The sequence below is a fragment of the Microplitis mediator genome, chromosome 5 (genome assembly GCF_029852145.1).
Source record: "Microplitis mediator isolate UGA2020A chromosome 5, iyMicMedi2.1, whole genome shotgun sequence".
Taxonomy (NCBI): Eukaryota; Metazoa; Arthropoda; class Insecta; order Hymenoptera; family Braconidae; genus Microplitis; species Microplitis mediator.
The window spans coordinates 22,243,185-22,263,663 of NC_079973.1; the positions used below are offsets into that span (position 1 = coordinate 22,243,185).

At 30.4% G+C, this 20,479-nt stretch overlaps 4 protein-coding genes and 1 non-coding gene across 7 annotated transcripts; 2 read left to right on the plus strand and 3 right to left on the minus strand.

The window, feature by feature from the left end:
* Positions 1-217: 217 nt before the first annotated feature.
* Positions 218-290, minus strand: Trnak-cuu (transfer RNA lysine (anticodon CUU)). The gene has a single exon. It is a non-coding gene; the product is annotated as a tRNA-Lys (tRNA).
* A 403-nt stretch (positions 291-693) lies between these two features.
* On the minus strand, positions 694-2,586 carry LOC130668659 (dolichyl-diphosphooligosaccharide--protein glycosyltransferase 48 kDa subunit). Its single transcript, XM_057471045.1, has 3 exons — positions 2,354-2,586; positions 1,507-2,133; positions 694-1,425 (listed from the first exon to the last, which is right to left on the minus strand). The coding sequence occupies exons 1-3, from the start codon at positions 2,484-2,486 to the stop codon at positions 881-883; spliced, it is 1,305 nt and encodes a 434-aa protein (XP_057327028.1). The 5' UTR covers positions 2,487-2,586; the 3' UTR covers positions 694-880.
* Positions 2,587-2,703: 117 nt separating this feature from the next.
* LOC130668661 (uncharacterized) lies at positions 2,704-6,330 on the plus strand. Of its 3 annotated transcripts, none has more exons than XM_057471049.1 (6): positions 2,704-2,824; positions 2,896-3,184; positions 3,751-4,063; positions 4,130-4,390; positions 4,813-4,965; positions 5,046-6,330. In XM_057471049.1, exons 1-6 carry the CDS (start codon positions 2,719-2,721, stop codon positions 5,202-5,204), a joined length of 1,281 nt encoding a protein of 426 aa, XP_057327032.1. In that variant the 5' UTR covers positions 2,704-2,718; the 3' UTR covers positions 5,205-6,330. The 3 variants fall into 3 exon arrangements, with proteins under 3 accessions (XP_057327032.1, XP_057327034.1, XP_057327033.1); XM_057471051.1 differs by having other exon boundaries at positions 2,720-2,799; XM_057471050.1 differs by having other exon boundaries at positions 2,739-2,820.
* Positions 6,331-6,402: 72 nt separating this feature from the next.
* On the minus strand, positions 6,403-10,211 carry LOC130668667 (NECAP-like protein CG9132). The gene is made up of 3 exons (XM_057471061.1): positions 9,880-10,211; positions 9,293-9,689; positions 6,403-9,215 (listed from the first exon to the last, which is right to left on the minus strand). The coding sequence occupies exons 1-3, from the start codon at positions 9,963-9,965 to the stop codon at positions 8,952-8,954; spliced, it is 747 nt and encodes a 248-aa protein (XP_057327044.1). The 5' UTR covers positions 9,966-10,211; the 3' UTR covers positions 6,403-8,951.
* A 703-nt stretch (positions 10,212-10,914) lies between these two features.
* Positions 10,915-19,561, plus strand: LOC130668654 (probable ATP-dependent RNA helicase pitchoune). The gene is made up of 9 exons (XM_057471041.1): positions 10,915-11,143; positions 11,213-11,302; positions 11,415-11,645; positions 11,713-11,973; positions 12,051-12,365; positions 12,448-12,902; positions 12,998-13,168; positions 18,666-18,843; positions 19,287-19,561. The coding sequence occupies exons 1-9, from the start codon at positions 11,050-11,052 to the stop codon at positions 19,451-19,453; spliced, it is 1,962 nt and encodes a 653-aa protein (XP_057327024.1). The 5' UTR covers positions 10,915-11,049; the 3' UTR covers positions 19,454-19,561.
* The last annotated feature ends 918 nt before the right edge of the window (positions 19,562-20,479 follow it).

Genomic DNA, 20,479 nt, shown 5'->3' on the forward strand with positions numbered 1-20,479 from the left:
TTTGTTAAAAAAATCCAAATATTGTTAAATGTCTGCTAACTTTATTGTCAGTGCAAGTTCAAGTAAACAGATGTCAGATCCCATGTGAATAAAATAATTATTTTTTAAGTAATTATAAGTTAATTGTGAAAAATTTCAGTAAATAATTGTAAAGGATAATTTACTATTTGTTTTAAATAAAAAAAAAATAAATTTTGTGGGAAAATTCAAAAATAAACGCCCGACGTGGGGCTCGAACCCACGACCCTGAGATTAAGAGTCTCATGCTCTACCGACTGAGCTAGCCAGGCACGGGTCGCCAAAACCGTCATGTTCTTTATCAACGTAAAGACAAAACGACGAAAATGGTAAAAAAGCGAACCTCAAAATAGTAAAATTACTTCCATATAAATTTTTTATTTAAAGATAAATCACTTGCTACTAAGATTTTAATTAATAAACTGACTCATTATAATTCATCAAAATATTATCAAATCATTTTAATTACATCTTTCATATAAATATTAAAAAAAGTAATTTATTAAAAATATTTTTGACTTCAGTAAGAGGAAGTACGATGTAAGAACAGGCATTCACTGCCATCAAATTATTAAAATTTTAATTTAAAAATTAGCGCGTAATTTTATTCTACTTAAAAATAATTTATATTTAATTAAAAAATTGCGATTGCAAAATAAAAAATATCAAGAAATGTTAGACAAAAATTTATTCTTTATTCATTAAATATTCCTAACAATTACAAAATATTTGATTTTAAAAAGTATGAAAGCTCATACTAAATTAAAAAAAAGGAATGCAATCACACATTTTTTTTTTTTTACTGTAATTTTAATTCAGTCTGTACATCAAATTGTAGGTAAAAAAAATGTGGATAATAAATTTACTCAGCTTTAGTTTTGCTAGTGTCTTTGTAGTGCAAGAATACAAATGAAAATATGAAAACACCAAACATCATTGAGAATGCACTTGCGTAGTATGGGTATGCACTTGGAATAAAACGTTCGTACTGAGTATGTTCAAGTGGACGTACTGATACTTGGGTAGTACTGTACAAGTGAGTCAAACCAATTCTATTGTAATCGACTTTGAATTGATAGACACCGTAGACATCAGGAATCTTAAATCTCGCTTCATAACGACCGTATCCAGATGGTGTCATGGTCATACGGACAAATGGATCAATTCTTACAAATTCAAGCTGTAAATCATTGGCTTCATAGGGTACCCATTTCTCACCCACTAATTTTTCAACGGTAATTGTGTAAATAACATCATCCATGATGGTATAAGCTGCTGGTGGACTGTGTTCACCAATACGATTGTGGTTAACAGATGATACACGAATTACACCGTTTTCTTTGAAGACCCATTGAGTTATTGCTTTAGCAACTTCTTCGTTACCTGATTTTTCATAGCGTTTACCATCTAAAATAATAAATAAATAAATGAATTTAATACATAAATTTTATAAAACTAAAGGTTTTAATTTAGAGTAAAGTAATTTACCTTGAGCCTTTTCAATAGCACTAGTAAAAGCTTCGTCACTGAAGAAGTAAAGGGAGCCAGTAAATAGAACACGAGCATTATTTCTCGCTTGAAGTGCAGCAATTAGTAGAGTATTTTTTCCAACAGCATGGGGATAATCTTTTATCTGCTGCTTAGGATTGTACGAGTATGCCGAGCTGGATCCTGTGAGTAAGCGGAGAACTAGTGGATTCTCCCGGTCAGCAATCAATCCAGTTCCTTCATAAAGCAATGGAGCAACTTGTCTGTTTCCAACAATAACCGGAGCATTGATAAGATTTTCTGGGTCCGCGACTATTTTTGTATGATGTCCATCGTCAGTCACGTCGTAATTCAAGTGGTCGATAACACTGGCGCCTTCTTGGTCTAATTCAAATCCACACTCGCTTGCTAATTCTCTCAGAGCTTCACCAGATTGAGATGAACCAGATACCAAAACATTACCGCCATTGTCAATAAATTCAGTTATCGTTTCAACATTTAATGCTCCCCCGAATTCTTCAACTGACGGTGAAAAAATAATTAAATGCTCGTACGAATAATTTCCATACTTTGAAAGAACCAGATTAGCATCATCGGCTAGCTTGTATGTCAACGTGTAATCACGGTCTGAAACAAAATTGTTTTCAACGATTATGTCAATTGTAGGTTACAGTATACCAAAGAATTTACTTCTCATGAATTAATTCAACAATATAAATAATTATGACAGATTATAAATATCTTTATGTATTATTTTAATTAATTATAAGTTAATTAAATAAACAATGAATATTAATTAGAATAATAAATGAAGCTGAGTATGATAGATAATGATAAATAAAACTACCTTGGAGCCATTTAAAAAATATTGAATGTGTTTCCTTAATTCCAAGATTATCAAGGAGAACAAGTGTACGTCCACCGGCATTTGCAAATGTGAAAATGCAGAGAAAATAAAATAAACTTTGGCCAAAATACATGATCACTCTCGGGGTTTAATTAAATGGATACGATATGTGCCACGAGAGCGATTTTATGATTACAGATATAGATGCCTGTGTGTAGAAAAAAATTTAATAGACGATCAAGGAAGTGTGACATGTCTTCAGTTAATACGTCAGCCATTTTTACCATGAATTGATAAGCAAGAGAGTAGACAAAGTTGAAAATTTCAAAACAATACAGCAGAGACGTCTTCAGGATATGTAGTCAATGTCTGTTGTCACCTGGAATCCAAATCTCCATCTTTGTTGTTTTTATTCAGTGGTTCCATTAGTATTGTTGAGGTCGGTGGTAAGGTTACGTCAAAAAAAAGTTGGTAATTAAAATAGTAAAATAAATAAAATATTGAATTACAAGTGAGAGCAATTGTTGATATAAAAGATATAGGTGTCATGTGGACTGACAGGCGTATAGCCAGCTATGCTATTTGCTTGCTGGTATTCCAAGTACGGCTGTCTAATTCACGGACTTCTTGGAGACTAAGTGCTGATGGAGTTGTGAAGGCTACACAGTTCGCATCACCCGTTGAAGATGATCCGATTTTTGAAATTCTCACTTCGACGGTGAGTTCATCTAATGGACAGGGTTGGAGCAAAAGTGCGTCAACTGACAATCAAGAAAAATTACAAGTTTATTGTAATGAATTCAATAGCTTTATAACAAGCAATAATGACAGGTAAACTATTGTTATTATTCATTATTGCATGATGTTACTTTTTCATGATACTGAAAGTACCAGACATCAGAATTTTTTAATTTTTTTAAACAATTAACTTGTAAGTGAAATAAAATTTTTCGAATATGCGCAAAAATATTTTTCGGTTTTTTATTTGTTTACTTAAAAGAAATAAATTTTTTAAAACTCTGCTACTTTCAGTATCACACTTTTTTGTGTTAATTGTTTTTTAATTCACAAGTACTGTTATGTTTTATGTATGACATCATCAATAGCTTGTTTGTTTTTAAATATTTGTGTTATAAATAAATGTTTGTGCTTTTTTTAGCTGAGCAAAATAATATTATATGCATTGATGTTCATTGGCTTGATGTTTTTTTTATTTAAGTAAATTTAAAAATTTTTTTAGTTAAAGAATTTTTAAAAAATTGTCCAGAGAATGCTGTGTGGTAATTAGTGATATTTTATTTCTAATAGTAGTATATTTGTTTTTGCCCGTAGTTAGTGTTTGTGTGTGGCTTGCTGTTGTCATTACAGCAATTATGACAGCGTTAAATTTCGTGCAGACGTTTTGTTTCCTACACCATGGCGGATCCACCAAACGCAACGGACACACTGACCTCTGCTGCTGGATCAACATCATCCCAGGAGCAACAGATTGTGTGCACTGCTGGCCAGCAGTGCGAGGACATTGTATTGGATTGTGGGAAGCCAGTTAATTACACGTACTACGACAATCTTGTTGGCATTGCTAATCGCAATAAACATCCGCTGGTACCAGAACCACATGTGGCTCTCATGTTCAAAAAGGGCAGCACTAAAGTCGAGGATGTTGATATTGATTTACTGGAGAGACGACTCAAGAAAGCCAAGCGAGAGGTAAATTTTTATTTGTATTTAATTAAAAGTTTAATTACTTAATTAATTATGATAAATTTATTTTAGAAACCAAAGTCAGTTCAATTGTACAATCAAATTGGTAATTTCTGGCGTATAAAGGGCAATGCTGAGCGATCAATCGAGTGTTTTAGACGAGCACTTGCCGTTTCACCTCACAATGCTGAAGTTTTATTGAATTTAGCAAGGGTACTGATGGTTCTACAGTATTTAGATGATGCTACGTACTTAGCACGACGATCATTAGAACTACAACCACCTGATCGTAATGCATGGGAACAGTATCTTACACTTGGACAAATATTTAAGGTACTAATTATTAAATTTAACTCATTACTTATTACTTTAATCACCCTGATAGCACGAGTTGCTCGTAAAAAAGTTGGTATTCATTAGTTTGCGACCAACTTGACGACAGCTCTAGCTTTTGCAACTTTTGGCTACAAGTTACTGCCGACTTTCTGAGAAAGTTGACGCCAGGGAAGAGCCGCAATTCGAAAGCAGGTTTCTGAGAAAATTCAAGGCAACTTTCCGTCAACTTATGGATTGTCAACTTTTGTAACCAACTTTCTCAAAAAGTGTCTGCTAACTTTGGAAGTACCAACTTTTGTGGCCAACTTGGCGTCTAGTTGTGGCTGTTAGTTTGACGCCAGTTTCTCGCCAACTTGGCTATCAGGGCAGCTGATTAAACTTAAAAACCATTGTAATTTAAAATGACTATTTATTTTTAGGCATATGGACATTTTCAAGAAGCAGCTGTACATTTAAGACACGCTTTAGAATTAAAGCCAGACCTCATAGACGCTGCAGAGGCACTCAAAGAAGTTGAATCGCTACCAACTGCTAGTATACATGTGTATACTTTGCTCATAATTGTTTGCTTGGTAAGAGAAGTTATCAATTTTAATTGTCTGAATTATTTTTAAAAAAATTCATTGTTTAATCGCGTTAATTATTTTCGTAGGTTTTGGGCGTTCTACTCGTAGTACTCAGTACTATAGAATGCGATGATAATATAACACTGAACAGTGATCAGCTTCAGCGACCTGTTCAGCGTAATTTCAATCGAACATTATCAATGCGTAGTCTACGTTTGAACGTACCTCGCAATAAACGTTGTTAATTTTGTTGTTGATAATATATAAATACTGTTTTTTTTTGTTTCTTTAGTAATAAATTATTAATTAATCACTCAAGAGCGTGTTCAGGAAAACACTCTGGAGAGTGATAAATATCTAACCAGGTGCTTAGTAAATGAAAAGTCACGTGGTTTAATTAAAACTAGAGGCACGGAAGATACTGCATTTACCTTCCGCAGAGTTTATAAAGGCACTATGGTAGTCGAATTGTTCCTCTGGGTTAACCAGATAATGTTTATTAACCCAAAAGTTGGACACTGAGAGAAAAAAAATATTTTCCGATCATTGTCTAGTCTTACCGCAAGAAATTATACTATAGTATATTACACACCGAGGGAAGTAAAGTAAGAAATGTCTCAGATCACATGTAATTGTTGGCCGAGGCGAAGCCGAGGTCAACAAACATGTGATCTGAGGCTTTCTTATTTACTTCCCGAGGAGTGTATGCTATTTTTCTCCTCGACGGAGGCGGAAAGCGCCAACTTCGTTTTGCACAGCGGGACGAAAGTTGACGCTTTCCGCCCGTCGAGGAGAAAAATATTTTAAGTCTAATATATTTTTGGCGCAAAAATTTGAAGATTTCATTAAAAATAATTTTCTTAATCGAAGTAATCCAAGTTTATTTCAAGATATGATCTTCATTTTTTTTGCAATAGTGTACAGCTTGGAGAATTGATGTCAGGTCTTTAAAATGTCTATTAGACTAGATCCAAAGACCAGGCATTAATGCTCCAAACTGTAAATTGATTTTGATTTTATTCTGTCAAGAAAATGATTCTTCGCGTTAGATATGAAATTAATAATGCAATAATTTATATCGATTTATTACTCAAGAGGATATTGTTTTTACGAAAGTTATTTTTTTTCTCAGAGCATCTCTCTCCTCCAGAGTTAATTTCTGAACATGCTTTAAATGATATTACGTTTGGGAATTTAATTACCCAATGATGATTGTGATAGAAATAAAAACGTTTTTTGAGCAGCCGTGACTCGTAAACTAAGTTTATATAATAAGTAAGGACTTATGTATTTGAGTGTGCTAACAATGCTATGATGGAAAAAAGAAAATACCAAAAATACAGTACAATAGAATGTGATAGCAATTAATAATACTCTTATTATTTATTTTTTTAAACCCATTCACTAATCCACCATTTATTTAAACATTTATAACTTTACATTTTCCATTTACTTGATTATTTATACATCTCTAAATATATAATCTCATAGACGATAAATATATATATATTTTTTTAAATTGTACACTTTATGTGTATCGTTGATTAACTGACAGTATTTGATACTAGTTTATTTTAATTATTTTGAACGAGATCGATTAAATCTATTTACATACACAAAGTATTGGCTATGCCATTAATATATTTGTTAAGCTCATTATTCAACATTAGTGACGATCTAATAATTTATCGATTCAAAAATAGGATATATGATATGGGGGCATTTATTTTGTATTTCAATTAACAAAAATATTTCTATTTATTTAATTTTACAATACATTTTTTTTTAATTTTTAATTACTGTTTTAAATAGACAGTTTTTTTTTTATTTAAAGATATGAGGAAGGTGATGATTTAAATAATAATTAAATAATTTATTAATGATAAAGTTGTTATTTAAATATTTCGTTTTGTTTATTCGAAAATAATATACATGAGAATGATATAACATTTTGTGAACTGCCGGTCATTATTTTTTAATGATAATCCAATATCTCTTTTTTTTTTATCTTGTTTAATTGCACTATCAATTTAAGTATTTTTAATTTTCATCGAACAGTAAGTTAATTGTTTTGAAAACTTTATTCATTTAATTTTAAAATATTAAAATATTTTATTTTATATTTAAAGTATTATTTAATTTATATATTAATTCCAAATCAATCAAAATATATTTTGATTTTTTAAATTTCAACAAAAGATTTATTGCTTCCGATAATTATTTTTTTTACTGCTCGAAGTTTTTTAATTAGAAAAATAAATTAGTAATTCACGATCCTATCACGCAACCTCTGATCTATTATACTAATTTATTAATCATAATTATAATTATAATTACGTTCGTCATCATAATCAACAATATAATTCGCGATAATATTAATAATAATATAAAATAAATTCAAGTGCAATGAAATATTACATCATATTTACAAAAAAATCAAAGTATTTTTTGCATTGGCAAAACCTAAGCATGCGCTTTCAAAATATATATCTAATATTTAACTTTTTCTTTACTATTACGTTGCATATTGAAAATAAAATATAACAATAATTATAATAACTATTGATTGAGATTAAGATTTTAAATTTAACATAACTTACATTTTGTTTGTTTGTTTTTTTTTTTTTTTATATTTTTCTTTGTATGTTTTTTTATTTTATTAGGCTTTTATCTAGAAGCTAATTACTGCTTCTAATTTATTTATGTACAAGTGCCAGTTTTCACTGAGGCCCTACGACGTGTGTTATCTACTCAATCTAATTTCAATGCAATCACGTTCTCTTTCCCTTCAATCATTTAAAAAAAAAAAAAAAAATACGAAATAAATTTTTGTCTGATACTAAAATCAGCCGACGTCTAATAATTTTTGGATTTTTTTTAAGCGAGAAATTATAAAAAAAAAATATTTTAAAAAATTGCACTCATAGTCTTTTAAATTTTCTACATGTGCATATTTTTAGTTTTTTTTTTTTCTCCAAATTTAATTGTTAAAAAAAATCCAAAAATTTTTAATTGTCTGCTAACTTCAAGATCGTAAATCAGCTGACTTCTAATAATTTTTGGATTTTTTTAAAAACGATAATTAATAAAAAAAAAATATTTCAAAAAATTGCGCCTATAGTTTTTTTAATTTTCTACATGTGCATATTTTAGTTTTCGTTTTTTTGTAATTTATTTGTTGAAAAAAAAATCCGAAAATTGTAAATTGTCTGCTGACTTCAAGATCATATTTTTGTTCGTTAAAAATTAAACCATAAAAAATAAAAAAAAAAGAAGTCTTTAATCACCGGAAATAAAATAAAATAATAATTAGTAATAACTTAATTTAAATAAAATGTAAATTTGCGCAATGAGAAAAAGTTTTAGTTCTTACATACAACATTATTTCACAGCAATTAGACTGGGTACAGTAAATTTAATATAATAATTATACGTCTTTTTAATTATCTCGACACACATGCATGTCTCTTTAACAATACATTCAACAATGTAATAATTAAAAAAAAAATACGGACGTAAAATAATTAAAACTAATGCAATCAATAGATCGATATCCTTCTCTACTCTCTTGTTCATTAAAACATTAATTAAAACTAATACTGATAACTCTTTATCAAAAATGCACAACATGGACGTAAATAATTATTGTCATGCTCACAACAACAATAATAAAAAAATAATAATTATAATAACAATAATTATTTAATTAGTTAATTAACTAAGTAGATAGTTGATTGATAATTAAATTCAAACTATGCAAGTTTATCGTCAATCTGTACCCAATCCAATAAAAAAAAAGTACGCATATCGTAAATCGTTATTCCCTCGCTAATATATAATAAGTATATACATCAACTAGCGAACACGTTTTAATGTACTGGATATTTCTATTAGTGTGTAACACACATGTGTATTTTTTAGCGTTAGATAACGTTCGCGTTGTTATAATATTTTGTCATTAGTTACGATGTTTTGTTAGTACATTGGAATTATTAAAACTGTACCCAACTGGCATTGGAAGCGGAACCTGGAGATGCAGCTGATGGCTGTTGCTGCTGCTGTTGTTGTTGTGATGCACTAGCAAATTCACCCCATTCAGAACCTGGTTGTGCATTTCCGGCTGGTTTATGAGCCGGTGAGGAAGTTGGAGTTTTTGGTGGTGGTGGTGCTATTTTGACACCTCCTGGAGGTGGGGGAAGACCTAATCCTACTTGAGGACGCTTTGACTTTGATGAAACTTCACTACCATCTTTTTTCTGTTTGAAAAGTAATTGGTATAAATTATTGTATTAAATTAAAAAAAAAAGAAACAATGAATAGTAGTAGTGCTTACGGTGATTTTCATATTTATTTTAATAGTTTCTCCCTCTTTGAACCTGAGATCTAGTTCAGGTTTAGGTTGCTCTTTTTCTTTTTCAATTTGTTCACGATTTTTTAGCCACTTAAAGTGATCCTGCAGAGCAACGTTGAGATCAAAACTGTCAGATCTATCTAAAAATCCTACACCAATGAAAGCTGCTCTGCCATTGTCATCTTGGATTTTCAGCACAAAGTAACGCGATGAATCAGTTACTGGTTCAACAGCTGCACCAGGATAAGTGTCAATAGGACACTTGGCAAATAATTCCCCACTCATTTTATCCTCTAGTTTAATCGTTATCGTATCACCTTGAGATACCAAACGCATCCTTCCTGTCCATGATGGCTCTTGGAGATTCCAATCTGCTGCTCTATAGTAATTCAAACAATCGCGATTAAAATTTTTATGATTATTATTCTTTTATTTTAAAATGTCATCAATAAAAACAAGTCACTGGCAATTAAAGTAAATATGGGTCACCAAACTAATGCTTTTACGATTGTGTTATAGAGAAATAATAAATCTACGATTTCAACAAATGTTTAGCATTATTTTCTTACCTGTGACCTCGATTGGATGCCCTTGGAGGAATTTTAAATACAAAAACCTCGGATTTAACTAAAAGCACACTCTCGTAAGACTCCATAATGTTTAAATAAAATTGTTTAATTGTTTTATAGAAAATAGTATGATTTTAAAGTGATGAGTATGACACGAGTACGATATTTGACAACTCATAAACTATTTAGTTGTATTGGTTTTATGTACACAGACACAATCACACACTTCCGACGTGATTCGATAACTTTTATCTGCAATCACGCCTCTTTTTCTTCTCTCTAACAACAGATAATGATAAAAAAAAATAAACAATGACATCGTCTGTGTCTAATCTTACAAATAATTTTTCGCGCCAAATGTTGTTTTTTTAAATATTGCCTAATTTATTTTTATTTTTATTTGAATATTTTTTTTAATTACAGAAATATCGATTGCCATTATTTTTTTCAGTACATTTCAAATGGTGACGCCAAGTTGGCGCGAAATTTAAAAACTAAAAATTTGAAATTTTTTCAGAACTCGTTTAAAAAGTGATCCTGAAGTTAGCAGACAATAAAAAATTTTCAAATTTTGTTTTCGACGATTTAATTTAAAAACTAAAAATATGCACATGTAGAAAATTAAATAAATTACAGGTGCAATTTTTTAAAATACTTTTTTTTTATAATTTATGGATTTTTAAAAAATTCAAAATTTAATAGTCGGCTAACTTCAGTATCGTATTTGAAAATCAAAATTATGTTAATTTTAATAAAAAGTATGGGCCAGCAATTGCTAATTAGACATATGAAGTTAAAAATTTATCATCACAGCAAATGTATGTGTAAATTTATAAATAATTTTTTACGTAAAGATTTTTTTTTAAAGTTTAGTGCAACTTACGAATAAAATATTTTATTTATTATTGAATTGATTTTAAATCAATGAATATTTTAAATGACACTAATAGAAAAAAAAATCACTAGACGATAGGGAAATTCACTTGATGTTGGTACACTATAGAAACATTTTTAAAAAATTCTCACTCCATGTCCATATTCTCTCCATTCCATAATTTCACACGTGGTTATTGGTGGTTATGTGTATGATCACATTATTGTGATGTATTGTAATTGTTTTGTGTAATAATTGTTTGAATAATCCAAAATTTTAAAAATTAAATTATCACGATGTCTGGTCCCGATAAATATTTAACGCGTAAAATAAATAAAAAAATTCAACGTAAAAAAGAAGTGTTGAATGAAAAAAAGTTAAAGCTGAAAGGTAAATTATAGTTGTTGGTTAGTTAACTACAGAATGTGTTGAAATTAATTAAGTTATTATTTTTTATAGAGGCAATTAGTATTGGAAAAACGGAAAAAGTGACGCATAACATTAATGGAGCTGGAAAAAGATCGCATACTGAAGATGGTTCAGTGAAAAGTAAGAATTTTATTATTAGCACCACATGGTGTCTTTTAGGTTATATTTATTCAAATACAGGTGATTTATAATTGTTTTGATATTTTATGATCATTTTGCTTTTGTTTTGTAGGAAAAAAGAACAGGGTAAGCGAGAGTGAGGATGATGATGATGAAGAAGAGGATGAAGTACCGGTTGAAGTTACAACCAAAAAGAAAAAAATAAATAAAGTTACAAATGGTAATAATTCAAATTCAAAAGACCATGATAGTGGTAATGATGATGATGATGATGATGATGATGATAATGAAGAAGAAGAAGAAGATAACAGTGATGTTGAAGATGACCAAGCTACAAAAAGCTGTAAGATAAATTTAAAATTTATTAATAAAACTCAAGCAATTGATTAATTTGTTTTTAAAATTTACAGTACCAGGTTCTTCAGTTGGCTTCGATGTTTTAAATGACAAATCTTTCGAATCGTTAACTGGAAAAGTTTGTGAAAATACTTTGAAAGCTATAAAAGAAATGGGTTTTGAAAATATGACAGAAATTCAAGCCAAAGCAATTCCACCTCTGCTTGAAGGCCGCGATCTTGTCGGTGCTGCCAAAACTGGTTCTGGAAAAACTTTAGCGTTTCTTATTCCTGCTTTAGAACTTATATATAAGTTAAAATTCATGCCACGAAATGGTTTGTATAGCTTTATAAATTATAATAATAAATCGCTGTTTATATGTATTATTTTTATTAATAATTTATTGCTTAAGGTGCTGGATGCATTATTATTTCACCGACACGTGAGTTGGCAATACAAACATATGAGGTTCTCAAAGAATTAATGAAGTATCATCACCATACTTATGGTTTACTGATGGGTGGCGCCAGCAGACAAGCAGAAGCACAAAAACTCGCTAAAGGAGTAAATATTTTAGTAGTAACACCCGGTAGATTAATTGATCATCTACAAAATACTCCAGATTTTCTGTTCAAAAATCTTCAGTGTCTTATTATTGATGAAGCTGATCGTATTCTTGATATTGGATTTGAAGAAGATCTTAAACAAATTATTAACATCCTACCGAGTAAGTTAATAAATAAATGATCATATATTTATGTTTATTATTTGTTTTAATATTAATTGAGTATTTAAATAAACTACTACAGAAAGAAGACAAACCATGTTGTTCAGTGCAACTCAAACAAAGAAAACTGAAACACTAACAGCTTTGGCATTGAAAAAAGAGCCAATTTATATTGGTGTTGATGATGACAAAGACCAGGCAACTGTTGATGGTTTAGAGCAGGGTTACGTAATATGTCCCAGCGAAAAAAGAAACCTTCTATTGTTTACATTCTTGAAAAAAAATCTTAAAAAGAAGATAATGGTTTTCTTCAGTTCCTGTATGGCCGTTAAATATTTTAATGAACTCTTCAACTATATCGATTTACCCGTAATGTGCATTCACGGTAAACAGAAACAACAAAAACGTACAACTACCTTCTACCAATTTTGTAGTGCAACAGAAGGAATTCTCTTGTGTACTGACGTCGCAGCAAGAGGTCTTGATATTCCTTCTGTTGATTGGATTGTACAGTATGATCCTCCAGATGATCCCAAGGTAATTTATCATATTATATATCAAAGATATTTACGATTGAGTCTTATTGATAATTTAGTAATTAATAAAATAAATGAATTAATTTAATCCGCCAGGAATACATTCATCGTGTTGGTCGTACAGCACGTGGTGAAGGAAGCAGTGGTCGTGCTCTCTTAATTCTTCGTCCTGAAGAACTTGGTTTTCTTCGTTATCTAAAGAAAGCCCGTGTCATTGTAAACGAATTTGATTTCTCGTGGAACAAAATCGCAAACATCCAACCCCAAGTGAGTAATAATTTTTATTACATTATTATAATTTTAATTATTTAAATATTACTTACTTAATATTCCAACACACAAATGCGTGCCTATGAATACTAAGTACTTAAATAATTTATTAACAAGCGCAGTAAATCATACCAAGCCCGCCAACGCTTTATTACCTGAGTCACAAGTATAACAATTCTTGTTGCAATAACATAATTATTATTTTACCCCTATATTTTTTAAATTACTACGTCGTAACTTTATTTAATACAAGTTATGAGTATATAATAATTTACCTTTTAAGTACTCAATATAAGATAAATTAATTAGCATTTAAAATTTCTTCATAAGTATTCTTAATTGAGTAATCGATATATTCAATTAGGCATTCGTCATTGTCAGGTATTACTAAATAGACAACACAATAGCTCAATACTACGCATTTTCTTAATCAAAAATTCATAACACATACTTATAAATATATTTATACACTTACACTCTAAAAAATAAATATACTGCGCTGAGTTAAGTATTTATCCTTGAAATCAACGCGAATAGAGTGGACAAATATATTCACATGTGTCTTATTTTATATATCTAAATTCTTCGCATTACTCAGGAAGCTCGTTAATGCAACAGCAGCAGCTGGATAATAAACATAAACTTTAATAATGTCTGATCTAATGTGACAGTTTGTTGCAATCTTTGAATTAAGTTTCAGTAAATATATAAAGTCAGAGGCAAAAATTACATTGAATGCATTTACAAAATTTTAATAAGAAATTTGACAAACGGATGACCCTGGGCCAGCCCCAAGTACTTCCCGCTGTTTTTGAGCTCAGAGAGCTCGAAACAAATCCGTCGAGCGATTTACGAGTTATGCAACAATAATTTTGTTTTTATTTTTTGTACAATTTGTAAACTACGGATCGATTCGTTCCAAAATCTAGGCAGTTCTAAGTCTTTGTGAGCTCTTTTGATTGCCGCCAATCGGTTGATTCGTTTCAAAGATACCGTCGGACAAGAAAAGTTTACACACAAACACACGCGGCCGGACATTCATTCGGAAATAGAATAGTTTCCTAGGACTTCAAAACGTCGAGATCTGATGAAAACTCGATTTTCGAAAGTCGGACCGAAACCAATTATCCCTTTTTTTAAACTTTTCAATTTTCATAGCGAGAAATTAGAAAATATTTATAAAAATCTATTAGAGATAATTTAAAAATTTATTACCTGAAATTGTATCTTCAATTTTGTTATTATGTATTTGTTTCCGCTATTGCTACAGTACTTTCTTGAATTTCTATTACCGGTAAAAATAAAATAAAACAGACAGATTGTCTATTTCTAGTTTTGATATAAAGATAAATTATTATCCTAATTACATATTCACATGTAATGATAGCATACTTATATATACAGCACATACTTGTTTTGTTGTTGAATAGTAAAAGTCACGTGCCTTATTTCAGTCTGCGGAAGCGTTTTGAGATGACCAGTTACTGATAATATTTAATCTTAATGATGTAATGCTACTTTATAGTACCTATGTACAGTTTGATGGACTAATAGAGTGATAGGCAAGAGATCTGTTGCGTATTACAACTGAGTATTTAATTTATTTAACTTTGAGGATGTTGGATGTTGGATGAGTAAGATTACATACAGTATAATATAATATATATATACATAAATGAAGAAGTAAATTCATTGCCAACGGAGAGTTAGTTGACCTTATTAGCCAGTGGTGTCTAATTGATAGCAGTCATGAGGATGCGTTAATTACGATGCAGAGGGAGAGTAACCGCGTAATGAGTGAATCGATTCTTTCATTGGATAAATGTGCACTTACTGCCGCAGCTTTTACTGGCACGTGTACTGGATAAAAGCTTGAGTAAAATAAATAAATACTTGTAAACTTAAATAGAAAATAAAGGATTCTTTAAAAGGCATGTGTTGCAAGACAGTCATCAATTACTACTATTTTAATTATCAATATATGTATATATATACGTTTTAAAACTTTTTGTTCTATTGGTTTTGCATTAAATTGGGAACATGTGCGGCCAAAAATGAAGTTAAACACGCTGAAATTTAATCCACATGTTGATAAAAGATTTATTTGTACAGAATGTTGAAATTTATATAAATAATATAACGTAATCGTGAATCTTTAAATTAAATTAAAATAAAATAAACAATGTTTATAAGTAGTAATACTTTATACAGTAGTCCGTTACTAATATGAACAGTATCGATTACTAGAGAGATAAAAATTATTCATGTTGCACATCGTACTGAGGATCATTATATGAAAGAGTGAATAATCTTTAATGTAATCAAAACATATAATGATATTTAAAGTCAGCGTGCCAAAAGCAATCATGACAGACAAATAGATTTTACTACTGATGTGTACGTAGTATACGATAGTAATGAATCAGCGATCAAGTGTTAAAATGTATACGCGTGTAGTGGAATTTATTTTAATATTTTTAAGATTTAGATAAAACGAGGCGTAAGTAAATTTTATATTGCGTTATGCTTTATCCGAGAAGTGTCTCGTGTTTTAGCCAGCCAGTAAATGAGATGATGGGTTAAAATAAGTGAAGCAAAGTTAAGATAAGAGATGAAGAATGAGAATTTAAGAAAATTCGATGAGAGGAGTATAGCGCCCACACGGTATACCGAATGATTCACTGTATGCTGGATAAGTAACAGAGTAAGAAGATAGTACCACTCCCTCTACTTCACTTAATGCACCAGATTCACTCTAGAATCAACACACATAATCCATCCAACGTATAAAGACGATACGGATTGAGTAAAGTTTGAGCAGAGAGTTGAGTCGAGTTGAGCCCGAGGATCAGATTATATTGCCTCGCGATCGCACGTGAAGATCCGTTCATGATCCACTTCTTGTTCGATTTCTTTTTTTACTTTACGCATACTGTATTCTGTAGACTATGTATATATTTACTTGTGTGATGGTACTTGACGAGGTACCAATACATGTGAAATCAGTACCCGCAAGCTACCGGTTCCACTGGATCTACCTCCCTTTATATATTTATATATATATATATTTTTTGTTTTTTTATTTTGCCGCTCTCGGCGAAAGGCCAATTTATGAATTGCGCGATATACTGCACAACTGATGCTAATCTAAGTCGAGATAGCTAAGAATATTTATGCGTTTTCACGACATATATCTCACAAATATCCCGGTCAACTTTGTCAGAGTACTTGCCTAACTGTTAATCTCATTTCTTCTTGTCTTCTCTTTCCCCTTTTTATTCTCATTCTTCGTAGTCTTGGTTGTCAAATATATATATTTGCACATGGAATTTTTTTATCTAATAGCTATACTCAATTTCATAAATATTTATTTTTAAAATAATCAATTTATAGTCAAATTAATGCACGGTGTTGAAAAAAATCGTTAGTTAAAATTACAACTACGCGTTTTTTTATTTTGTATATGAATGTAGTCAAATTTATTGAAAAAAAATTTTAGTGACAGATTTAATTATTTTAAATCTGTCACTAAAATATTTATCATTTCGTTTATAGTAATAATCATTCATTAGTAAAACAATAACAATTTTTGATTCGGTTGAAAATATATTTCTATACAAGGGCTTCAATTTAAATTTAATAATAAATATATAAATTGTAATATGCGGTTGATAGTTAATATTTATATTGATAATATTATTTAGAAAGTTTTGTGATTTTCTCACGTGAAAGTTTTTCTATTTAGTAGTTTTAGTAGGGTACACAGTACTTTAAACTACTGAATATTTTTTACATCGTAATTTTTTTTTGGTTTATTTAAATAATGAAAAAAAAATGTATTTTTACTACTGTTATTATTATTATTTAGACAACCACAAGGATTTAACAGCCTACGTGAGAATGTATTAATCGTTATTTGTGAATAAATTACTAACATTGTAAGCGATCGAAACACGTGATAAATCTAGTTTAATCTCAATAACTATTCATTAGTTTTTTTACCTCATTTTTTTTTATTCGAATCATTAATTCTTATTGTATCGGCTGCTAGTATGGAAAATTTATTAATGCAAATATTGTAGTATCTTTTATCTTTTTACCTACTTATAAAGAGAATTATTGTATAGTGATAACAGTTCGTCTGATTTATATTTCAACCGTGTAACTTGACGACTTGATAGCTGTAAAAGAGCAACCGCACATCGTGTGTACGCATTTGGATTTCGAATTACTTCCGTGTTGAGATTCATCATCTACTGAATTAATTTACAGGAATACAAACAATCCTTCTTAATAATAATAATATGTCATATGCTTTACATACAGGATAATATAGTAGTTTTCATAATAACAGCATCGAAACTTGAAGCTTTAGTGTCTACAGCCAGTCGAAATAAGCTAATTTCCGTCCAACGCCGCGAACAAATAGAAAACGCGGAAATTGCGAATACATTGTCAGCGAGCAGAAACATGTAGTACATTACACGCCAAGGGAGAAAAGTAGAGCATTCTAAACCGCGTGTATAATCGTCTACCCGAGCTGAAGGCAAACACGCGTGATGTATATAAGATTTTTCACCAGATCTATACCTGAAAGTTTAAATTTCTGCCTCTGTTAGGGGAAAGAATGGCGCATACGCCAATTTTTATGATTTGTTTTCTTATATAAGAGAAGAACGACTTTCTGCCCTTTAAACAGGGCAGGAATTTAAACTTTCGGTGCAGGTATGGTGAAGATATGTTTCTACCAGCTGACTGAAGGCATTCGTAATCTAAACTCTGATACTTGTCATTTGTTCAATAAAAATTTCAAACCATCAATTTTACTTGCGTAAATGACAGTTATCACTTTCTGATTAAGGGCCAATTTTTCAAACCGGGTTTATTTTTATCCGGGTATAAATTAATATTGTTAGTATATTTATACATTAACAGCATATAGATATACAGTGTACTAGCAATAATAATTAAAACCCGGTTTGAAAAACTGGCCCTAAGTTTTATAAAAATGAGTGTAAATGGCAGATGGTATTTATAATTTCTGCTTAATTATAAATCGCAAATGACAATTTACGCTTACGCTAATAGTTGATCACACCATTGGTCTTAAATTAACTTGTTTCCGACTGACTGCTGGCACTGAAACTTTAAGCTCCAATGCAGGTAGTCATGAAAAATATTGTGTGTAACACAGATAAGAATAAAATACGATTTTAGACTGCCGGTCAGTCCTTACCTACAACTCGGACGGCCAACTTCACTCTGAACTGAAATCGTTTTGTTTCATCCCTTGTCACACAATATACTATTTCTACTTCAAAAAAATTAAGACATTTTTTATTAGATTTTACATCAATTCAATTACAGTTTGATTGATATAATTATTTTAGTCATGGAATTATATATGAGAATTGGATATTCAAAAGAGACTAGTAATCAGGTACTTGACCTTAATCATTAATTTATTTGTTTGTTTGTTTATTTATAATTTCAGTTGGAGCAAATAATATCGAAGAATTATCACTTGAATTGTTCGGCTAAAGAAGCATTCAAATCGTACGTCAGAGCTTACGATTCACATCATCTTAAACAGATATTTGACGTAGAAACACTGGATCTCTTCCAAGTTGGCAAATCATTTGGATTTGCCACACCGCCTGCAGTTGATTTAAGTATCCTTTTTAAATAATGCTTATGCATTGTGACAAAGTCGTTGCGCACCGTTCATTTAAACTAATAGCTATTGATATCAGTGCCAAAATATTTGCCAAAACCCATGAAACAATCGTACAATTATTCACATTATTATTTATTTATTTGTTACATTAATTTAAATTATTTTATAGTCACACATTAATATATTAATCTCATGATTTTCGTTTATTATTCAAATAATATCATCGAGATAGCGCTGCGCCATTTATTTAGTTGATTTATTAGTGATATTTTAGTGTGGGCACTTCCAAATTTGGTAATTCTCACCATGAACTTGCGCAAATTATATTTTATAAGATAAAAAATTTCCTTTTGTATTTTTAAATCGTATATTTTATTTTTAGTTTTATTTTTTCAGCATATTACTATTTTTTTTTTTTCCTTAACGACTTTATTATAGAAGTGGGAGTGAGTAAAGCATCGAGACCACGGAAACGACTCGGCGGTGGTGGATATGGATATTTAAATAATATGAACAACCCAAAAGCCGGACGAGAAGTAACAAAGAGTAAAATATATCGTCAAGTAGAAAAGAAAAATAATTCGAAAAAATTTTCAAGGTATTAATTTGTAGTCGAATAATTTCATTATGCATAAAACAATTAAATACTTTAACAACTAAATTTTATAAATAATTAATTGTAATTTCATTTGAAATATTATTTTTTAAACTTATCACCTTTTAATTATAAGAAATTTTTTTTATCATCCTCCAAACACATAATTACAGATTTTACTTTTAATTACACGTATTAATCTTATCTGCATTTAACACCTTGTGAGTAAAGTATACAAGTACGGAAATTGAAAGTTTTAAGTGAAGAATCTGTGGCTTAAGTGACTGTCGAGCACCCACGCGGCTCAATCAGATACGATCAGAGTTCTGAGGAAATATCTTTACTTCTATTCGTTTTGAGACTAACTCAAGTTATTACACCTTATTATTATTATTGTTATATATGTATACGTAAAATAACAAGTACTGTGAAAGTAAAAGAGAGTGAGTGAGAAAGAAAGTGTATATAAATATATAAAGTAAGAGAATGTCGTTTAGGAAAATAGGCATATAATTTATAACTTATGCCTGGTGTAGTCGCGCCCACGTGGTCTTACTGCCAGCCATTTACGGTCATAGAATGTGACGTCAACGTAACTTTACATTAACCAATATGTGTGTAGGCGCCGGACGGGGCATAGAAGGTAACGCCCGTGGGATATTACCGAGGCGGTTCTCAAGGATCAACCAGGCTCAATCGATGCCCACATGCATCTACTAAACTAAACTACATACTCTACACTACGTGAATTACATATCATGTATAAGTAATATACACACGCACATTATATGTGCGATTTAGAGCGGAGCTATATTATACATATATATATGGCTCTTATTATACTTACTTACTTACTTACTTACATACTCTTTTTATTCTTATGATGTTATGATCATTGAAGACACCCAAGGTAAAGGCACCAGCCTGAATCACGACAACTACGACGTTTTATTGCGGCGCATATAATATTCTAATCATGTTGGAATATTCAAATTAATATTGCTACTAATCTTATTTATTATCACGGGCACTGATA

What these genes read in the sequence shown, in the direction of transcription:
- LOC130668661 (XM_057471049.1), top strand. Translation starts at nt 2,719, where the DNA reads ATGTCTGTTGTCACCTGGAATCCAAATCTCCATCTTTGTTGTTTTTAT. An exon ending in GTTACGTCAAAAAAAAGTTG is followed by an intron (nt 2,825 to 2,895) that starts GTAATTAAAATA and finishes TAAAAGATATAG; the next exon opens with GTGTCATGTGGACTGACAGG. An exon ending in ATAACAAGCAATAATGACAG is followed by an intron (nt 3,185 to 3,750) that starts GTAAACTATTGT and finishes AATTTCGTGCAG; the next exon opens with ACGTTTTGTTTCCTACACCA.
- LOC130668659 (XM_057471045.1), bottom strand. Translation starts at nt 2,486, where the DNA reads ATGTATTTTGGCCAAAGTTTATTTTATTTTCTCTGCATTTTCACATTT. An exon ending in ATTTTTTAAATGGCTCCAAG is followed by an intron (nt 2,134 to 2,353) that starts GTAGTTTTATTT and finishes ATTTTGTTTCAG; the next exon opens with ACCGTGATTACACGTTGACA. An exon ending in TGCTATTGAAAAGGCTCAAG is followed by an intron (nt 1,426 to 1,506) that starts GTAAATTACTTT and finishes TTATTATTTTAG; the next exon opens with ATGGTAAACGCTATGAAAAA.
- LOC130668654 (XM_057471041.1), top strand. Translation starts at nt 11,050, where the DNA reads ATGTCTGGTCCCGATAAATATTTAACGCGTAAAATAAATAAAAAAATT. An exon ending in AAAATTCATGCCACGAAATG is followed by an intron (nt 11,974 to 12,050) that starts GTTTGTATAGCT and finishes TTATTGCTTAAG; the next exon opens with GTGCTGGATGCATTATTATT. An exon ending in AATTATTAACATCCTACCGA is followed by an intron (nt 12,366 to 12,447) that starts GTAAGTTAATAA and finishes AAACTACTACAG; the next exon opens with AAAGAAGACAAACCATGTTG.
- LOC130668667 (XM_057471061.1), bottom strand. Translation starts at nt 9,965, where the DNA reads ATGGAGTCTTACGAGAGTGTGCTTTTAGTTAAATCCGAGGTTTTTGTA. An exon ending in GCATCCAATCGAGGTCACAG is followed by an intron (nt 9,690 to 9,879) that starts GTAAGAAAATAA and finishes GAATTACTATAG; the next exon opens with AGCAGCAGATTGGAATCTCC. An exon ending in AAATAAATATGAAAATCACC is followed by an intron (nt 9,216 to 9,292) that starts GTAAGCACTACT and finishes CTTTTCAAACAG; the next exon opens with AAAAAAGATGGTAGTGAAGT.